This window comes from Myxine glutinosa, chromosome 12, assembly GCF_964187855.1.
Source record: "Myxine glutinosa chromosome 12, kmMyxGlut1.1, whole genome shotgun sequence".
In the NCBI taxonomy this organism is placed as follows: domain Eukaryota; kingdom Metazoa; phylum Chordata; class Myxini; order Myxiniformes; family Myxinidae; genus Myxine; species Myxine glutinosa.
In genome coordinates this window covers 2,342,253-2,365,317 of record NC_136272.1, presented here as the reverse complement: position 1 = coordinate 2,365,317, position 23,065 = coordinate 2,342,253, and the positions used below count along the sequence as shown (strand labels likewise).

The 23,065-nt window shown below is 41.9% G+C and overlaps 1 protein-coding gene across 3 annotated transcripts in view; it reads left to right on the top strand.

Moving 5' to 3' along the window:
• PXK (PX domain containing serine/threonine kinase like) overlaps positions 1 to 23,065 on the top strand; it is a 148,667-nt gene that overhangs the window by 57,378 nt on the left and 68,224 nt on the right. For all 3 annotated transcript variants that reach the window (XM_068133402.2, XM_068133403.2, XM_068133401.2), the window contains exons 9-10: positions 9,917 to 10,012; positions 22,216 to 22,377. In XM_068133402.2, the coding sequence (XP_067989503.2) occupies positions 9,917 to 10,012; positions 22,216 to 22,377 (258 nt within the window). The remainder of the gene's footprint in view (positions 1 to 9,916; positions 10,013 to 22,215; positions 22,378 to 23,065) is intronic.

Below are 23,065 nucleotides of genomic sequence, written 5' to 3'. Positions count from 1 at the left end.
ACATAACATGCATTAGCCGATACTTTGGGAGGTTGATGTTGAGCAGGTGAAGCAGCTACAATATACCCAAATAGGTTTCATGGCTTCATGCCTTACTACTTGAATGAGTGAAGTCAAACTCCTCAACAATCTCCTGCCATCTTTGTCATCTCATCTCTCTGGTTAAGAATCACTTTAAAAAAAATTATCTTATTCAGATATTCAACAAAATCTAATTAATTCGGCCTTGTCACACACCCAACCTCTCCACCAATTTTTCATCCGAATCAGTCCGCAACTTTTTGAAATATCATGCTGACATAGACAGACAAACAGGGTGAAAACACAGCCTTCGTCCACCATTAGTGATTTTATTTTATTTATTTTTTGCTGAACATTGTCCTCTTGGCAAAGTGAGTCAATCAAATTGCTATTTCAAAGTGAGACAATGAAATTGCTATTTCAAAGTGAGGCAATCAAATTGCCATTTCAAAATGAGACAATCAAATTGCTATTTTTTTTTTTTTTTTGTGTATACAGAGTCGAGGCTCGTGAAAGAGTTAACATTTATCAAAGAAACAAATCAAGCAAACAAAGTATATAAAAAGGGGAGCGGTCGACAAGATGGGGAGAGAAGGGGAGGAAGCACACAAACACAACATTTGAGAGCAGGGACATCGGGAGATGTGTGGGAGGGAGAGGGCCTGGGGGGAGGCAGGATAGGTATAAAACGCAAGGACACCAAGGACTTCCAGGAAAGAAGACAAAAGTCACCTCAAAAAGGTGGATTTGGGGTGAAATTAGCAGGGGTAGAAAAGATCAAGGTTTTGGATTGGGGAAGATAAGAGATGGTGGTGAACACCCGTTTTAAAGACCTGGAGGGAGGAGTGGGATTGAAGAGAGTGAGAGAGTTTGTTCCAGAGGCGGGAGATAAGAGGAATGAAGGAGTGAAGGTGAGCAGAGAGTCTTGATTTTGGCAGTTTAACCATAAGAGGGTTGCAGGCAGATCTTGTGCGACCTGTAGGAATATTTGGGGGACAGAGCCCAGAGAGAGCTGGGGGAGCAAGGCCGGAGAGGAGTCAGTCGAAGACGGAAAGACCACCAACCTGCCTGCGGTGAGTAAGTGAAGGGCCCTCGGAGATAGCGTCATCGCGGGAGATTCTAATGATTCTGAAGCTCATTTTGAATTGCTATTTCAAAGTGAGTCAATCAAATTGCTATTTCCTGTTGGTCTTTTGATTTGTTAATGCAACCTTCACATACACGGATTATTCTTACGAGTCCTTACGGATCGCCAACTCGTAGTCAATCGCAAGCATCCGTAGATAACTCGTCACAACTCGCAAAAACTTTTGACATGTCAAAAATCATCTTCCGTTATTTACGGATGCTTGTGATTGACTACGAGTTGGCGATCCGTAAGGACTCGTAAGAATAATCCGTGTATGTGAAGGCACCCTAAGGAAAAGACGAGGATTTGCCATTTTTAACGGATAATCATATTTACTCCCTCTGGGAGAAAAATATTCTATCATTACCCCTGGTGTTGAACCCTGGTGTTGGGCTAGCGGCTAGGGTGCCGGCTTAGGATCCTAGGATCCTGGGTTCGAATCTCGGTCGATCGCTGAATTAACGCCAGGGGGGTTGACTCAGCCTGTCATCCTTCCGAGGTCGGCTAATTGAGTACCAGTTCACTGGTAATTCCCTGTTTGTCGTTAAAGGCGGCAAAAAGGGTTGGCGTCAGGAAGGGCATCCGGCCGTAAAACATTGCTTCAAAAAGGGGACCAAAAAACAACAACAACCACGGTTCCCGAAAAAGGCCAACCCCCGCTTGCGGGGAAAAATGGCCTCTAAAGGTGGTTATATACCCCTCCCTGGTCAGTCATTGTTTAAAGCACTTACACTCTGCAATGTGTACAGGTGAAAATTCCAAGTCTCCCCAATTTTGTTGGGGGGAGGGAGGATGGGGACATGGAGGGATTTATTTCATACCAATTATCTATGATTTATTCCACATTTATCTATTCAAGATCTTCATGCTCACCCTGTTCTCTGGCATTGTCTGCCAGATTGTATACATTGTGTGTTATGCAGGCGGAGTTGTGAAAGGTCAACATGGAAAGGGCAAAAGACAAGTGCAGATACATTCAAAGTTCACCGCCCCCATGCCAAATAAATAAATAACATCCCCCAGCGTGGCATCACCGAGTAATCAACAAATATCGATTAATTGCGGAATTAAAATGAACAAATGATAATCGTAAAATAATCTACTATAAAAGAGAGCTGTTGTTCTGTCTTTGTCACCATTTTTCTCAGAGATAGCTGAACGGATCTTCGTTAAACTTTTAGAGGTTCATCAGTGAGTGCCTGGGAGTGTTTTAGGCAAAAATAGAAAGAAAAAAAAGGTTAGTTTTTTTGGATTTTTAAAAAAATCGCTGCATAGTGCCTAAGCCTTTTTGATTAATGACAGTTATATACAACTACACATTCACATAAATAAATACAAAACAATCACCAGACATTTGAACACAAATAATAAACTATTCCGGAAGCGGTCGAAGTTGGTGCTAAGGCATCTTCTTCTTCCTGAACATCATCATACTTAACTCAAACGTGATCAACAGCACATTCACCAGCATATCTATCTATAATTCCACTAATCTCTGTGTGTATGCGACCGCTGTTTCTCGACAACTACCGGTCCGATATACTTGAAACTTGCCAGGTATATTGCTGGGGACCCGAGGATGTGCCTTTTCAAGGTTTCATATTAATCGGACAAGTAGTTACCGAGCTATGTCCAAAAAACGATTCGACCAATCAGAGAGCAGCGAGCTACCGAGCTATGGCGATTTAGCCGTTCGCCGTTCGCTTTGGCTTTGCGAATGGACCAAACCATTTCATGTAAATAGAGGGGGGGGGGGGGGGTTCTACCGTACTCGCAAGCCGTTCGCTTTGGCTTTGCGAATGGACCAAACCATTTCATGTAAATAGAGGGGGGGGATATAATTTTAGATATATATATAGTACGGGCATGCCCTAGTATTCAACAAAAAGGTAAAATGATGATTTGACATTTGTGATGGATTCTGATTTGGATGGAATTGCTTTTTCATTACATTTGCCCTCATTTCAAATATGTTAATGTTTCTTTTTTGCTTGAGCAACGCCAGGTACTCCAGCTATAAACACTTTTATAGCTCATGCAGGGGCCGCTGCCTCATTCAGGGGTGTGGGGGACCGTGAGAGCTGCGTAAATTCTGTTTGTAAATGTGTACTGTGGAAGTGTAAATTTATGAAGCAAGCAACTTTTATGAGCCTCAACCCTTATTCCTAGTCTGCGGGTGTTTTTTTATGGTTTCCATGCAAAGCTTTGCGATCTCCCTGCAGTTGACAAGTTATCTCTGGCACTGCCCAGAATCGTGGGTCGAGGAGTAAAATTCTTCGTGGAGGCAATGGCGGAGCACATATTGCCATCAATGACATGAAACATCTATCTATAATTCCAGTAATCTCTGTGTGTATGCGACCGCTGTTTCTCGACAACTACCGGTCCGATATACTTGAAACTTGCCAGGTATATTGCTGGGGACCCGAGGATGTGCCTTTTCAAGGTTTCATATTAATCGGACAAGTAGTTACCGAGCTATGTCCAAAAAACGATTCGACCAATCAGAGAGCAGCGAGCTACCGAGCTATGGCGATTTAGCCGTTCGCCGTTCGCTTTGGCTTTGCGAATGGACCAAACCATTTCATGTAAATAGAGGGGGGGGTTCTACCGTACTCGCAAGCCGTTCGCTTTGGCTTTGCGAATGGACCAAACCATTTCATGTAAATAGAGGGGGGGGATATAATTTTAGATATATATATAGTACGGGCATGCCCTAGTTATTACAAATAGGGGAATATGTATTTCTATCAAAATCTATCAAATTGATTGAATTGAACATCAAACCAAAGGTCTATCAAATTGGAGAAAAGGGTATTGTTTTCTTTTAATAATTAAATAATAATACAACTGGAGCCATAATGTCTACCGAGGCCCTTTGAAGTGATTTGCTGGGTTATCGAGGCTTACTTGCCAAAGCGCTTGGTAAACAAATGCTCATTATGACAAATTGTTTCAGCTCGCGGTCTTAACAAACTACCATTGTTTCAATAAATTAGATGTAAATATTTGTAGGGTGTGTCCCCTCCCACTTTCGCCTACGTGACTTCTGGGGGATGGTAGTTCCGAAGTCCATTCTCAATTTAATGTTGCAACTAGGTTTTGAGAAAATTATGTATAGAACTAAAAATTGTGTGCTGTATTGAGTATTAAAATAAAACTAAACTGAATAACGGTTCAGAAATAATAAAGTATAAAATCCATGTAGGCTAGCTCTCTCTCTCTCAGTAAAATCTTTTGTGGGATTGCAGTATGCTTTTGACTTATGAGGGAAAAGATGATTTGCAGATTGGAAAAGGATGTGATTGTCATAGCTACTGAGTGATTAAATAAGGACTTTCTTATTGTATATTTTCTAAATATTAAATCATAAATGTCCCTGCAATGGCATTATAAAACGTCGCTGCAACATTTACGCATCGTTATGATTGCTTGGTGCCGAAGAGTCTGGAGCAGCACATTCTTTTCATTAAAGGATTTGTAAATGCAGATCTGCTCCCAGCAGGGAGCACCCTCATCCCAATATTTCACTTGACCAATCACATTGTATCCCCCCAATCCTTGCGCCCTCCCACCCAAACTTTTACCCAACCAATCCGGCTGCTCTCCTCCCCTCTCTTCGCTCCTCCCCCCTCCTCTTGCTCCTCCCACTTGAAATGGTTTAAAAATCAGAACGAATGACCAAATAACCAGGATTAGCACTGGGTCTGTAGGATGTTGGTTTGCTGTACTTATGATTCTGTATGTTCATACTGTATGTTAACTGTATTCTATGCATGTTACTGTATCCTTATGATTCTGTATGTTCATACTGTATGTTAACTGTATTCTATGCATGTTACTGTATCCTTATGATTCTGTATGTTCATACTGTATGTTAACTGTATTCTATGCATGCTACTGTATCCTTATGATTCTATATGTTTGCACTGTATGTTAACTGTACTCTATGCATGCTGGTGTTTGGTATGATATTTCCTTGCGCATCCCTACTGTACCAGGATTTTCACCCTGGACTTTTGATCTAAGATTTGTTGTAAATCTTCCTTGTGTGTTTTTGTGAATTGTATTTTTGAAGACAGAAAGTGTTGTCCTCCTCGGGAATTAAATTTGTGACTCTTCTGGCAAGTTGATGGACATTGAATTTCTTGGTTCATATATTACATACTACTGTAGGGAAAATATCCCCGACAGTACCATGTCGCACCACCTGGTGATGGTGGCAGAGGGTATGACTATTTCCTTTTTTATTACCTGTGCAACACTGAGGTTATGAAGCACTCTTTGCACGGGAATATTTTTCCTCCTTCCCTCCTCCCCTCCCCCCCATCCCCCAAAACGGAAGGGCCTGTCAAAGCCACCCCCCCCCCCCCCCTCGGCAACGTCCGGTACTCCTGCTAGTTTCTTAATAAATTGGATAACAGCATACCTCAACCACCAGTGTTTCATCCGAAGCTGTAACTTTTTGAAAATTAATTAAATAAGTAATTAGTCAGGAAAATAATTAATTAATTAATCAATAAATAATTAATTGATTAATTAATGAATCAGTAAATCAAAAACATCCTTTATCGCCACATCACTTGGTCACTGCCATGTCCAAATATCAGCTTCGTCACTCAAAAGGTGCCTGAGATATTGCCCATATGAGAAAGAAAATAAATAAGTGATTAATAATGAAAATAAATAAATAATAATCGTAAAGTAATTAAATTATTAATCAATTGGCTACTATAATTCCTAAACCACCACCGTTTCATCAGAATCTGTAACTTAAAAATAAAAATGAATCAAGTCATTAATCAAATAATTAATCAATCAAATTGATCAATCAATAAATCGAAATACACTTTACAGCCAAATCACTAGGTCACTGTCATGTCCAAATATCAGCTTCCCAGCTCAAAAGGTGCCTGAGATAATGCCCAGATGAGAAAGGAAATCTATAAGAGCTTTATTAATCAATATTAATTAAGTGACGAATCAATTAATTGATTAATCAAAAAACAAAAAGTACTGTTTTTGCCAAAGCACTTGCTCACTATTGTGTCAACATTTCAGCTTCCTAGCTCAAAGGATGGCCGAGATATCGCCTGGACAAACAAACAATTACATATGCATTCAAAGTACACCGCCCCCATGCCAAATAATTAAATATCCTACAGCGCGGCATTGCTGGGGTGCCTCTGGCGCCTGGCAATACTGCCGTGCAGCTCAGAGACTGTATTGGGAGGGAGAAGTGTACAATATAATTGATTGATTAATTGCATAATTAACATCAATAAATAATGATCATAAAATATTTTCTTAATCAATTGGCTCATAGCATACCGAAACCACCAGTGCTTCATCGGAAGCTGTAACTTTTTGAAAATTAATTAAATAAGTCATTAATTGAAAAAATAAAACTGAATTTATTAATCAATAAATAATTAATCGATTAACTGATTTATCAATAAATCAAAAATATCCTTTATAGCCACATCACTAGGTCACTGTCGTGTCCAAATATTAGCTTCCTAGCTCAAAAGGTGCCTGAGATAATGCCCAGATGAGAAAGAAAATAAATAAGTACTTAATTAGTTGATAATAATTCAATAACTATAATCAATTAGCCTTGCCCCCCCCCCCCCCCCCCAGCTCTCTCTGGGCTCTGTCCCTCGAATATTCCTACAGGTCGCACAAGATCTGTCTGCAACCCTCTTATGGTTAAACTGCCAAAATCAAGACTCTCTGCTCACCTTCACTCCTTCATTCCTCTTTTCACCCGCCTCTGGAACAAATTCCCTCACGCTCTTCAATCCCACTCCATCCTCCAGGTCTTTAAAACAGCTGTTCACCACCATCTCTTATCTTCCCCCATCCAAAACCTTGATCTTTTCTCCCTCCGCTAATTTCACCCCAAATCCTACACTTTTTTGAAATACCATCTTCTGTCCTGGAAGTCCTTGGTCTCCTTGTGTTTTATACCTCCCCCCCCCCCCCCTTCCCACGCCTCCTCCCCCCAGGCCCTCTCCCTCCCGCGCTTCTCCCTGCTCTCAGGTGTTGTGTTTGTGTGCTTCCCCTCCTCTACCCATCTTGTCTTCCGCTCCCTCTTTTTGTATGTTTTGTTTGTCTGGTTGATTTGTTTGTGAAATAAATGTTAGCTCTTTCACGAGCCTCGATTCAGTATACAAAACAAACAAACAAAAAAAAAATTAATTTATCAAAAAGAATAAATACCGTTTTGCCAAAGTACTTGCTCACTATTGTGCCGAAAATTCAGCTTCCTAGCTCAAAAGATGGCTGAGGTATCGCCCAGACAAACAAACAAGAAAGAAAGAAAACAAGAAACCGGAGTGAAAACTGAGTACTCACTTTTAGCGCGCATCATCGCCGGGCCCCCTTCGGTGCCCGGAAATGACGTCGTGCAGTGCCTGGAGATGGAATAGGAAAGGAGCGGTGTACAATAATCAAACGTGTTTGTGGTTTATAATATTTCTACTTCTGGTAGGGAGTGCTCCTACCATAATGGCATAAGCTTTTTATACACGTTAACACGCCTAACATGCCGTTTGTTCAAGGTGGAAACGCCCCTTGGGGAAACGGCATATTATTTGTATTAATATTGTTTTGTTATAACATTAATATTATGCTATTATTACTAGTTTTGTTATTGGAAGCGGCCTTGGATAAACGCCACGATAAAGTATCTTAACACTGATATAATACACCTCAATACGCTTCCCCATTGGCAGGGAAAACCCCCTTGGGGAGTTGGGCAAATTAATTCGCTACAACCTTCGTTTTGTGACCCACAGTCCTCCTGTTAGGTTTGGTTGAGATTGGATAAGTAACGACCGAATGTATGATGGTCAGACAGACAGACAGACAGACAGACAGACAGACGGGGACGGGGGGAGGGGGGGGGGGCGAGCACCAAATTGCGTATTTTAGTATGACTAAATATCGTAATATTCATACATATGTAATATTGAGAATATTGTCCTGTCAGCACGAATTTTTATCAACGGTTATTGTGACGAATGATCATAACGAGTTTAATTGGTGGCCAAAATTTGGAGGTGCGTAGCCAAAATTATGGCGCTTGGTCCACCGTGCGTGGTTGAAGGAACCAAAGTGCTTACATGAACAAAAGCACACTGTGTTTAATTTGAAACCCACAGAACGAAGAAACATGACACAATTGAAAATGCAACACAAATTAATTGAATGAAATAAAGCAAATAATAAAACGAATGCGGAGGTGAATTGAATATATCATACCATGAGACATTTCCACTCAGACACACAAAACAGACAAGGGGTAAGATTGAAGAAATAAAATAATGGTCTTTTCTTTTGTTGTAAACGGCTGGCACTCGGCTCTGGTCTTTAAGGCTTTTAGGAGCTTGATGGTCGTTGCCGCGGTGTAGCCACTCGTGCTTGAAGCACTCTGACAATGGCGCCGAAACCCGCGTCAAAAACGCGTCAAAAACGCCTTGGTGTGAAACAAGCAGACAGATAGCCTCCGTCGCCTTACTTGCGACCTCTTCTGTCCCCGAAGAGCACCACAGCCAACAACACCTCCTCCGACGTTGCGAAGGTTCCACACCGCTCCCTCTCGGCACCAGCACACCGACAGACAACCAATGACGAAGCTCGGAATGTGGTCTGCCGGGAATGATAGTTTCCACGCCCCTTGTCCCACTCTGGGGGTTTGGCCTTGTTCCTTAGTCGGTTGGTGAGGCGGGGTTTACTTGTCGATTGTAATGTCCAGGTACTGTCGGCGATTGTTGTTGTTGTTGTTGTTGTTGTTGTTGTTGTTGTTGTTGTTGTTGTTGGTTAAAGACGTGCGTTTTTACGGCCGGCTTTTTATAATTGGAAAAATCACAGAAGGGAATCACATACTGGGAGAAACTAGCCTTTGACCCTACCTTGTAACCACAAGCTCCACCCCCTGTGTGAAGAACACAAAAACAATCTTAAGCTCAGTTTTTTTTAACTTAAATACATCGAGATTGGCTTCCTACTCACACGTGGTCCATGCTACCCTACACAGTTCTATCTCCACTATGGTATTTCATCACCTACCCCCACAAATGTAACAATATACATAAATGTCTTAAGGTCTCTGAAATGAAGTGCACAGCATAAGCAAATGTATATTTGGGTTTACATCCGCATTGAACTTGGTCGATGTGATGTTTAAACCCTTGACCATTTTGACAGGTTGTCTGTTTATGGCTCACCATTACACTAAAGGCTCTGCACTCTTACCTGTAAAAACGTGTGTACTTTCAACCTGATGACAGAGAAATGTTGCTGAAATTGGAATGTCACTTACACATTCAAGGCCCAATGTTCATATGAAAAATTCCTCACCTGTAGATGTTGGCATTTTTGACGGTGTCGCTGCTCTTAAGCTCAGTGATAGAACATGAGATGCACATTTTAAGGCTATAATGACCTTGGTCAGGTGTGCACTCCTTCACAGGACTGTAAATTATCTGTGGAAAGCCGTGGGAATTGAACTCGCACCATTGAATGTTAATGAACAATTGAACAATTTTGAACAATTTGAATTTGAACATGAATTTGAACAATTGAACTCGCACCATTGAATGTTAATGCACCAATGCTGGACCAACTTCACAATGGAGCAGCTCCCTTTGATTATCTGGAATATTATTATCTAATAATAATTATTGTTATTATTATTATTATTATATGGAAAGTGAAGATGCCACTTGACTATGCTTTCGTCTTTGTATGTTTGTATTGCAGAGTCGACCTGGTGAGCCTTACTTGCGGTCATGTCGGCGAAAGGGGCCCGGTCTTCCTTTATCACAGTTGCAGAGTTTTGGATGCCAAGTCCTGGAGGTAAGATATGAGGCAAGACCATTGTCTTCTTATTTACAGTGAGCCAAAAACTCAAACGTATTGATCTATCTTTTGATTGCACTTCATTTTCCATCATTCTCACGGACCATTATATTTCATTTGTTAAATTCCAAACTGGAACAAAGCCCTCGCATTGCATGTATTTTATGTTTTGTATCGGCGGAGGCTCATGGAATAGCTTGAGCATAATGGAAACGGGAAAACCCCAATAGCACAGTAAAAGTGAGAGTTAATTCAAGTGGAGGGGGAGAAGGACACATGGGGGTGAACAATCTGCACACAAGCTGAATGAAACGTAGCAAGAAGAGGAAGGGGAAAGCGGGAATGAAACAGAAGAAGGACAAATCAACCGACAACGAGCAAAATAAATAGGGGGTGGGGGGGGGGGAAGATCACAATGATGTGGAAAAGAGGCGTGCTTGGGAATGGGGTCATTTGAGGTAGAAGAGATCATGAGTACGGATGGAGCATGGCCTTATGTAATGGTGCACAGTGGTCTTGAAGCCCTGCGGGTAAAAATGGGACTAAACAGACTGGGGGAATTGGTTCCACAGGCTCGAGTAAAGAGGAAGAGATTAGTGGAGGTGGACCGTGAACATGGATTTTGGGAGTTCACCAAAAAGAGCGTTACTGGCAGATCATGTGCACCCTGTGGAAACCTGGGAAAGAGAGAGCCCAGAGAAGGGAAAGGGTGCATTACAGAGCTGTCACAGTCCTTGATATTCCTGGAAATTGAAAAGGCATTTTCCAATATTGAAAAATCCTAAAAAAAAACTTAAAAAAAACTTTTTGAGGTCCTTGAAACTCCTGAAAAATCGTGAAAATTGCACAAATGTAAATAATCTGCCAGGCCCCTGGTCGGAATTGTTCATTCCACCCGCCTCTATGAGAGAATGTTACCAATTATAACCTCTCCCAGTGTTTTACCATTAAAGCTGTGCCCAAATGGTTTCTCAGTCCGGACCTGGATGCAGCTGGACGCATGCGCGTGGAGCTGATCCTAACCCCCTTGGTTGCATGGTACCAATTTAGTTGCTAAATTATTCCTGAGTTAATCCCCTTTGATCTTATATTCTCTGCCCCTAATTGTGTTGATGGCCTCCGGAGTTTATCCATTCAGAACAAAAATGTTTGACCCATGTGACTTTACTGCAGTTTTGACTTTACACGTGTAATTGTAAATTGGTGGAGTTGCTGTTGTGCAGGTTGTAACTGAGACATGCAGCACGTACAGTACTGTACTGTACCTATCTCTGCATAGACACTGCGTTCTGCGGAATCCTAATCAATTCCTTTGTTTTTGGTTATTATTGTCCTTGGTGAGTGATTTTAACCATGGCTCCCAAGAGGGAAACTTGATGGTGGTGAACCAAGTGTAGAAACGTCAAGATAAGTGATGTATTTGACACAAAAATGGAGGTTTTAGATAAGCTTGGGCGAGGTGAGAGTGTGTGGCATCACGGCATGGACAGACATTATGGTGTTAACGAGTCCAGTATAATATCCGCCAAGTAAAGAAATGTGCAGAAAACGTGAGGGTCCTGAATGCTCTGGTTTTGCACCATGAGCCAGGGTGATTCCAGGAAACCTTGCCATTCCATGACACATGAGTTTTATAGGTGAGAGGAAATGACTGTTATATTCTTGCCTGTACCCGTGCTGCAGTGCATGTGGTTTACTGACCCCTGCTGCAGCCAGAGGTGGATTACTGACTCATGCTGCAGCCAGAGGTGGATTACTAGCCACGGTATAAAATAGATTTCGCCACCACACCCACCATTCCCCCCAGGCTGCTCCCAAAGGGAGCAGGTACTTTTAGTTCATGAAATATTCAATGGAATTGGGATTGACAAAAAATCAACATGGTTTCACTCTTATTCTTGTTGGTTTATTCAATGTCATATGTTCCATAAAACATTTGTATTAAATAGAGGTTCTGCAAAACAACTTTTGTCCAGGAAAACTGGAAATTTAGTCTTCCATGGCTGTGAAAAACCTGTGCAAGACCAAAAAGGAGGTGGTAGAATACAGAGATCCACCAACCTGTCTGCAAAGTGAGAGTAACAGCTCTAGACACTTGGCTTCAGCATGGGTGATTCCAATTATTTTGAAGGCCTTGCTTTCCAATGCATCGAGAAGGGCAACGTGTCAGCCAGGGACATCAGCCTGAAGGCGAGAGCAGTACTCCGAACTGTGAATGAAGCCCTTGGGGGTTGTCAAAGGATGATTGGATTTTTTTTTTCTTTTGGAATACGTAGTCGGCACTCATGGAAGAGCTAGTACACTGAACCGATCAGGATGAAACAGACAAAACCAGGCCGGAAAACACGTATGCATGGAGAAGGAAACTCCAAGGAGGAAAAACTGGAAAATTAGGAGTGATTTGGCTGGAGATAAAGAGTAAAAAAAGATCGTGGTTTTGTATTGGGGATGATCTAAGATGGTGTACAGCTGTCTTGAAGACCTGGAGGGAAGAATGTGATTGAAAAGAATGTGGAAGTTGATTCCACAAGCGGGAAAAAGGGGAACAAATGAGTGGAGGTGAGCAGTGATCCTGGATTTAGGTAGTTTTACCAGAAGGGGGTTGATGGTCGACTGTGTGTGCCCAGCAGAAACCTTTGGGGAGCATTGGGTGCAAGACCAGAAATGAGGCCATAGAAGACAGAGACCACTGTTCCTGTCTTCCATGCTGAGGTGATAAGGCACTAAACTCAGCTTCAGCGTGGGAGATTCCAATCATCTTGATTGAAGGCCTTTGGTTCCACAGCATCAATCTGAGAAAGATGTGACGCAGGGGAACCAGGCCAGAGGGGAGAGCAGTACTCCATCAAGCTGTGAATGAAAGCCTTGTAGCTTGATAGGACTTCAGATGTGCCAATGCAGGACTTTGCACGACGGAGGATACCCAGTCTGCGGCTCGCTTTGGAGGCCAATGTTGGAGGAAAACTCAAGCATCTTTCCCAAAAAGACCACCTGATACAAAAAGTTCATTGAATCGTTTTATTAAAAGATTTATTTACAGAGCTTGGTACCAAAATGACTATCTATGTGCACAGAGGAGAGACGAACATGATGTCTGCCTAATATGATAGCCTGCTCTCACTGACAGTCTCAAGAAAGGGGCGCCCTACATCTGGCAAAATACATAGTCACGTGAAAAAGTAAGTAGTGCCTGGTGTTGTAAAAAAAAGTAGCAGGTAGTAAAAGTAGTAGGTAGTAGGGAGTAAAAACGTAGCCTGGTGTCGGCTTAGCGGTTAGGGTGCCGGCTTGGGATCCTCGGATCCTGGGTTCGAATCCCGGTCGATCGCTGAATTAACACCAGGGGGGTTGACTCAGCCTGTCATCCTTCCGAGGTCGGCAAATTGAGTACCAGCTTGCTGGGATGAATGATCCCGGTGTGTACCCCGGTTTGGAATAGGTACACCGTATCCCTGCGCATCGTAAGAGGCGACCAAGGGTTGGCGTCAGGAAGGGCATCCGGCCATAAAAACATTGCCTCAAACAGGGAACCATGATTGTCATGGGGCCCGCAAGGCTAACCCCTGCTCTTGCGGGGAAAATGGCCTTAAAAACTATCATTCATTCATTCATTCACGTGAAAAAGTAAGTACACCCCATGTAAAGTTTTGACTTCTTCAACATATTTCAACATTCAGCTATTTGATCTTCATTTCAATAATATTGATAGATACAGGTGATATAATATAACAAATATCATGAAACATTTATATTTTGTAGTCCATTGTATAATTTAGCCTGGTGTTGGCTTAGCGGTTAGGGTGCCGGCTTGGGATCCTAGGATCCTGGGTTCGAATCCCGGTCGATCGCTGAATTAATGCCAGGGGGGTTGACTCAGCCTGTCATCCTTCCGAGGTCAGCAAATTGAGTAAGGGAGGCGACCAAGGGTTGGCGTCAGGAAGGGCATCCGGCCATAAAAACATTTCCTCAAACAGGGAACCATGATTGTCATGGGGCCCGCAAGGCTAACCCCCGCTCTAGCGGGGAAAATGGCCTTAAAACGATCATTCATTCATTTCATTCAGTCCATTGTATAATTTAAATAAACATAAATGCAAATTTCGCATGTGGAAAAAGTAAGTACACCCTTGGCTCTAATAGGTGGTATTGCCCCCTTTGGCAGAAACAACCTCAAGTAGGCGTTTCTGAAAGCTGTCGACCAGTCTCTGACATCGACTGGGAGAAATTTTTGCCCACTCCTCCATGCAGAATTCTTTCAGGTGTGCGATGTTTAAGGGGTTTCTTGCATGCACAGCTCGTTTCAAATCCCCCCACAACATCTCGATGGGATTTAGATCCGGGCTCTGACTTGGCCATTCCAGAACCCTCCATTTCTTTCTTTTCATCCATTCTTTGGTGGATTTACTGGTATGTTTAGGGTCATTGTCATGTTGCAAGGTCCACCTTCGGTTGAGCTTCAACTTTCCGACAGATGGCCTCACATTATCCTCAAACACCCTCTGGTACAATGAAGAATTCATCGTGGATTCTATGATGGTGAGCTGCCCAGGCCCTGATGCAGCAAAGCTGCCCCAAACCATACTATTTCCACCACCATGCTTTACAGTTGGTATCAGGTTCTTGTGGTCAAATGCTGTCTTTGGTTTTCACCAAACAAGTCTTCTAGTACTGTGGCCAAATAGCTCTACCTTTTGACTCATCTGTCCAGAGCACATTGTTCCAGAAGTGCTGGTCTTTGCCTCGGTGTTCATTGGCAAACTTTAGTCTTGCCCTGATGTTCTTTCTGGACAGCAAAGGTTTCCTCCTGGCACACCTCCCCTTGTACATCAAATTTGTGCAGCCTCTTTCTAATGATAGACTCGTGCACTTTGACATCAACAGTGGCAAGAGCTACCTGTAGGTCCCGTGATGACATTCTGGGGTTCTTAGAGACTTCTTTCAGCATCTTTCGGTCTGCTCTCGGACTGAACTTGCTGGGTCGGCCTGGCCTGAACATTTCCAAGCCAAGGGCAGTTGTTTGGAATCTTCTCCACTTGTAGATGATCTTCCGGACAGTCAAATGATTGATTTCAAATTGTTTGGAGATCTTTTTAAATCTCTTCCCAGACTCGTCGGCATCTATAACCTTCTTTTTGAAGGCCTCAGAGAGCTCTTTTGATCTAGGCATCGTGACGCTGCACACTTCAACAACAAAGACCAAACCAAACTTAATGTCTGAGGTTTAAATAAGACAGGTTCCTCCAAGATCCTCTCTAACGATGTTCTAATCAGTTGCACCTGAGCTGGTGCACCTGATTCTAATTTTAGGTATTTGAAGTAGTGATAAATGTCGGTGTGTACTTACTTTTTCCACATGCAAAATTTGCATTTATGTTTATTTAAATTATACAATGGACTACAAAATGTAAATGTTTCATGATATTTGTTATATTATATCACCTTTATCTATCAATATTGTTGAAATGAAGATCAAATAGCTGTATGTTGAAATATGTTGAAAAAGTCAAAACTTTACATGGGGTGTGCTTACTTTTTCAGGTGACTGTTGCTGTATGAATGCCTCACCTATAGATGTTGGTATTTGTGATGGTGTCACTGCTCTTACGCTCAGTGACAGAACATGAGACGCATATTTTAAGGCTATAATGACCTTGGACAGGTGTGCACTCCATCACAGGACTGTAAATTATCTGTGGAAAGCCGTGGGAATTGAACTCGCACCATTAAATGTTAATGCACCCAATGCTGGACCAACTTCACAATCGAGCAGCTCCCTATGATTATCTGGAATATTATTATCTAATAATGATAATAGCTGAATAAAATAGCTGTATGAATCAAATTGGCACCCCTTTATATGAACTTTTCTAGCGCATTACTTGATTCCTCCTAAGAACACAAGTGTAGTCCAGCATGCAGTCAAGATTATTTGATTGTCCCTTATTTTGTATTGTTTGGAATTTTCTACAAGCTAAAGAATGTCCCTTCTTTTCTATACTTCGCTACATGGCACATACCCTTATATAAAGGGGCCTTTTCTATGCCTCTGACATTTTACCCAAGAATATATATTATACACGGACAGCTATTACTGGCTATTTGACCATACAATGATGTTTTACACATAACTTCCGAATAAAGTGTGTCTTTTACGTTGTCCACATGGATTTTTTTTTTTTGTGTTTTCATGGTGTAAAATCTCTATCAAGGAGTATGAACTTTATCACTTTGTTTCTTTATATTTGTTGGGCAGGGGGGGGAGGGGGGGGGAGGGTTTGACAAAACCACCAAGAGTTCGTTAATTTTAGGTTAAAAAGTCAATTCATTTTGATTAGGGAAAACACATTTTTTAGGTAGTAGGGTGTAGACAACAACTGCTCAGGGTAGGACTACTGTTCGGACTCAGGGGTGTTAGTGGTGCCCGGAACCATCTGACGCTCCGTGTCAGGATTGCTGGTCTTACCTTCTGTCTCACTCAAACTATATCTACTGGGTGAGCTTCAACCTCTTTCTGCAAACAAACATCACACACTTTTCATCACACACTTTTCATCACACACTTTTCATCACACACTTTTCATCACACACTTTTCATCACACACTTTTCATCACACACTTTTCATCACACACTTTTCATCACACACTTTTCATCACACACTTTTCATCACACTTTTCATCACACACTTTTCTTACTCATTTTCATTCATCACCTTTACATGCCCTCCCTTTTATTTCTCTCTCCTCACATTTATCAATGCAGTTATTTTATTTAAGTCTTGGCCTCTGAGGACTATTTTGTCCGTGACTGGAGCGTTCAACATTTTAAAAAAAGTATAAAAAAGAATAATGTCCAATGGTTTGCCATTTTTTTCTTGCACTTACAAATACCACTTTGACACTGACGATCACAGACTACAGCATAGTGAAAAAAAACAATCCCTGTTTTATTCTTCCATGTATCTTCTCGTATTGTTTTTGTTGTTCCTGTTTAATAAATAAATAAAAAATCATTCAGATTCACCATGAAATAATATACGGGCCACCAAAAGTGCTGTCGGACCACCACTGGTTATAGGCTATGAGCCGAGGGGTCGACCATGCTCAATCAGAGGGAGGATGGCTAACAGTTATTTTTGGCAAGGCCAAGGTCCCTAGTGCTGAAAAAAATGTGATAGCAGTGTGAAACTCTTAGCCGTATCTGTGTTATCATCACATTTGTCAGATCACCCATTTATCGCTTTTCGGGTCATTTTTCCCGCTTAAGATTTAGGGGGTGGGGTTAGTTTTTTGGCTCTCAAATAATATCACGTGTATATATCAGCTAGTGTGGTATATCAGGTAGAAGGTTATTGAATTACCTTTCAAATGATGTATAGAAAGTGCCTGTGTGATCTATAGTAACCTCTTTATAATGATTATTAAAACATAATTATTTCCACCAACTCTCAAAACTTCATCACAAAATCCCCAATTTTAGGAACAAAAATAGGCAAAAATCAAAAGGTATGTAAAAGGTATGTTTCGATTTGAGACACACATACAGTATAATTAGTCAATATCCTCACACATATGATCATGATGTGCTATGAAATTCAATGCAATATGTGTAGACATGCTAATACGAATGTTGTCATCAATGTCAATATTTTCATTATATTTTAGGTGATTTGCAACCATGACAGCGGTGCACGACATCTAATGTATTTCTCTTTGTAGATTTGTTGGTGCAGAATACATTTTTAAGCAACTATAGCAACTGATGCTAATTTGTAGTAGTGGTGGTGGTGGTGGTCTCATTCGATATTATGTGTCTTTCCAGGTGAGACGGTGGTGGTGATATTGGTGGTAGTGAAACAGAGTGTACCACAGATAGACAATTGAACAAATACTTGCAATGGAGATTGCGATCACTCAGAAAGTTCCCAAGGACGTTTGTATCATTCATAAGCTATCGTTAGATGTCAAACCAGAAGATCCGTTCATAAGCCCTCAAACATTCGATTCGTGGACTACATTGCTGGATGCGGCCAAAATACGGAACCATGCACCCATTCTCGACCTTGCTCAGTCGCTGCCAGAGAAGGAGATTCCCCGAGTATTCTACCACAGGCAGTGCAGGAGCGTGTTCACCATGAAGCGAGATTTGGAAGCACTGAAACGAAAAGCTGAATCCAATTTAACCGACGATGCTGCTGCAACATGTTCAGCGAGCAAGAGACAAGCCAGAAGGGCATCTTCGGAATCACGCATCTATGAACCGGATTGTATATTCTGTGGAAAGACCAAGTGGTGCAAGGGAACGTCATCCCATGAAAAGTTGAGCAAGGCTGTTGATCTGAGAGCAGATGAAACACTGCGAAACAGCGCCGTGCGTAAATGTGACACGAAAATCATGGCTGCCACAAGTAGAGACATTGAAATCGTTGAAACGTTGATATCGTTGGTCTTGGTTGATATCGTTGAAACGGTCTTGCTTGCTCTACTGCGCGCTTCCCGAGAAGGTAATTGGCCATTACATCTATCTGCTATCCAAGCCATGATTCCTTGGTGCTTCGCATACGACAAAATCAACTATGCACGGTATTTATCAGCATACTACGCACAAATGACAAACCTTCCAACGCAGCACCCTGGCATCTTCCAAGCGTTCTCGGATGGGTACTTCTCAGTTCAAATGTCAAAAAGCAATCCGTTTGGACGCATTCCAGTTGACCAAACTACTGAGGTCACTGTCAACAAAGACACACAGACACCAGGTGGCACTACCAGATTCAACTTGAAATCTGGAGCAGTGAAGCGCTACTATGTCACATCCGAACACAGGAGTGCGTTTCTCCGCCAGATGAGGGAAATGGTGAATGTGAGCAACACACACGTACAACACGTGGATCTGCAGCAAACACGGATCAAGAAAGATGAGGACGCTGTATCATCACTGATAACTCTGATCCAGAGTTGGGTGAACCCATTCACTATGGCCAGCTCTCTCATCAGTATTTCCACCGCACGCGCAGCCCCTCCAAATATTGCCAAGGATCTGGAGAAAGCATGGGAAGTCGGACACAAGTGCTACACAAACTTCAAGATTGAGCGACTTGAGAGCAACCCACCAATCAAGAAATTCCACGACCCTTTGCAACTGAACAAGCTGAAGACTTTCAGCAACCTCACTAAGAAGAAGGAATGCAGAAGCAATGGCAGGGCAGTAATTCTTCAAGCAGACAGAGCTCTATTTGGTAGAATTATCGTGATGGCACAGGGCCGAGATCTTCACATGGCAGAGGTGCTATCTCATCCTCTAGGTCCCTTGCCATGGGCCCTGGCGACACCCGAAGGCCTTCTACGGAAAACCAACAAAGCTGCCCTAGCCACGGCCTTGCAAAGGACTGTGACCCCGGCTGAAAGGATACCCGACAATTCGGCAACAATTATTGACGGGATGCTCCTTATACAGAAGGTGGCAGGTGATCAAACTACATTTGCCGAAGTGGCCATGATTGTCCTATCCATGGCCCTGAAGGATGGATGCAGTAGCCAGAGGATCGATGTCGTCTTTGACACCTACAAGGAGACTTCCATCAAAAACAGCGAACGGTTAACCAGGGGGGAAGAACACAGGACTTGAGCTGAAAAACATCACGGCATCTCAAATTGTAAGGCAATGACGCAAGTTTCTCAGCTATGTTGGGAACAAGTCAAGTCTTATCATGTTCCTGGTCGAAGAGTGGAAGAAACCAGAGTACATCAGACGCCTACAGGGAAAGGTTCTCTTTGTAACATGCGATGACAAGTGTTATCAGATCACATCTGATGCTAGCCAAGAAGTAGTGGCCCTGGAAAGCACACACGAGGAAGCAGATGGTCGTCTGTTCTTGCATGCTGCCCATGCTGCCGCACATGGATACCAGTCTGTGCTTATTAGCTCAGATGACACCGACGTACTTGTCATTGGCTTGGCATTTCATACCAAGATTCATGCCAAGTTGTTTCAGAAATGTGGCACCAAAGCAAGGGCTAAAATCCTAGACATAGGGAAAATAGGAAAGTCAGTCGGCACAAATGTATGTCAGGCCCTAATTGGAATGCATGCCTATACCGGATGCGACACAGTCAGCACGTTCGCTGGACGAGGAAAACTGACTGCACTAAAACTCATCAGAACCAACAAAGATGTGCAGGATGCATGTACACAGCTGGGAGAGGACTGGGACGTCAGTGAGGAACTGATGGATAAATTGGAGAACTTCACTTGTCTCATGTACGCACCGAAGTCGGGGACAGTGAAGGTGAATGACTTGAGATATCACCTGTTCTGTGCCAAGAGGGGAGAGATCGACAGTCACCAGCTACCTCCGTGCAAAGACTGCTTAACCAAACATGCACAGCGAGCCAACTATCAAGCCGCTATTTGGAAGAGGAGTCTCAAGATGGATCCAGCAGTACCGAGTCCAATCGGGAAAGGATGGCACTGGGATACCCAGGATGGTCGCGTGCAGCTGGCAGTCGACTGGATGCAAGGACAGCCCGCACCACAGGCGGTTCTGGATTTACTGGCATGCACCTGTTCGAAAAGATGCACACTACCCATGTGTGTCTGCATGGCCAGTGGTTTGAAGTGCACAGACATGTGCAAACTCACCACATGTGACAACCAGAGAGTGTATGGTGAGAGTGATGACAGTTCGGCAGAAGACGATGAAGAAGACGACGACGATGACGAGGATAACTTCTGAATTGTAGAACTGTATGGAGAAAGATCATGTACATATGTGTAACAAATATGGTGTACGCTGAATTGATAACTCGTGTACTTTATGGTATGATGTCTATAAATATATGTTGCTTAAATAGAAAGTACATTGTTTTCCTTTGGTTTACTTTATGTATAGCTGGTAATATAAGAGAACCATACAACACTACAAGACTAAAAACGTTTGCATGAATATGATGTAAATTATCTCGCCAAGTTAGGGTACATCAGGATACATACATATACATGGAGTAGGTTAATCATCACATGCATCATACGTCTGTGGTATATTCAAGAACACCACATACAGTTTGGTCATAATGCCTTCATATTTTTAGAATTAGACATTTCTGACACCATTTTAAGTACTTTTTGGCCTATATATGGCTGACATCCCAATATTATATATACTATTTTTAGACCAATAATGGTATACAAACTATATACATGCTGTCGGTCAAAAATCGTAAAATGTAAATCAATATATCATAAGAGCGGAAAGATATACATTTATGGATTTTAGGTCATGGTTACAGCAACTACTGTATATTGGATTTTCTCATCTTTATCAAGGTGTATGAGATTTAAGGCCCAAATTTGACTTTAATCATAGTGTGTTTCTCAAATTCAAAAATTCATTTAATATCCGCCAAACTGAATTTTTGCCTAATTGTTTTCATTGGGGATTTTGTGATAAATTTTTGAGGGTTGGCGGAAATAATTATGTTTTAATGATCATAAAGAGGTTACTATATATCACACAGGCACTTTCTATACATCATGTGAAAGATAATTCAATTACCTTTCACCTGGTATACAACACTAACTGATACATATAGGAGATATTATTTGAAAGCCCCAAAACGAACCCTACCGCCTAAATCTTAGGCGGAAAAATTACCGAAAGCGTTATTGGGGTGATCTGACAAATGTGATGATAACACAGATACGGCTAAGAGTTTCACACTGCTATCACATTTTTTTCAGCACTAGGGTCCCTGGCCTTGCCAAAAATAACTGTTAGCCATCCTCCCTCTGATTGAGCATAATGTCGAAAATTTGAGGGTCTGGCTCATAGCCTATTAAGTATGACCACTGGTTCTGGGATTGAGGCACATCCAACGACTTTGGGATCGTTGGATGTGCCTGGGTCGGGATCAGTACCAATTTGGAATTTTAATTTTAAGGGAGAGAGAGAGAACAGTTCAGATTCAGAATCGTTTATCCTTTGAAGGGTCATTATTTATTTATTTTCACTTTACCATCACCACTACATACATACCACCCTGAATTATGTATTTGTATACCCTTTATCAGCTCCACTCACTACATATTTACTGTATTTCTTTGTTTAGTTATTTAAATGTGAAATGTATGCGTCCCATTTTGAGGGGTGGTTGAGGCCTCGATGAGAATTTGTATTCTTTTTTTGATTTACCGCAAATCTCTACAGGTTCTGAATTTTCTTCACGAGTGTGGCTTTCCATATGGACATCTCCACTCTGGCAATGTGCTGGTACAAGGTAAAACCTGCCGACTTACCGGCTTGGAGAACTCTATTCTTGGCCTTCCACCACTCCACCGTGCTGAACTTGTTTCACACCGCCGACTTGTGGTATGTTCTGTCATGTTTGCTACATTTCAGAAACTATTTTCTTTAATAACAGTTAAATATGACCATTCAAAAAGGTTGTTATTTATTTATTTATTAGTTTATTTTGGATATTCCAAAAAAGGCCGTGAAGCAAATGGCTCCATCAAATGTTTTTTATTTTTTATTATTATTTTTGTCTGCTATGGTAATCTACCTCACTCCTATGTATGTCTATACAAGTATATACAGTTGTGGCCAAAAATATTGGCACCCTTGCCCTTTTTTCAAATAATGCACCATTTGTTCCAGAAAATTTTAAAAAATCTTTATCGATCCACATTTGTATTTCTTTGGTGTGCAGTGGAACAAAACAAAAAAAAGCTGAAAAAAATACGAAATATTACCTTATTCCACACAGAAATTCTAAAATGGCCCGGGCAATATTATTGGCACCTTTTAGAAGTTGTTAGAAATAATTAGATTTCAAGCAGGTGATTCTCCTTTACTTTAGAATTGAACTCACCGATGTTGAGTTGCAGGTGCCTGCGATATAGAAATCACTCATTCAACCAGATTGAACAGAGAAAAGGAGTCATTCTGCTGTTTTGTGTCACTGTGTGTACCGCAATGAGCATGGCGAAAAGAGACACAAGATTGTAGCCAAGCATGGACAATCTCAAGGCTACAAATCCATCTCCAGAGACCTTGA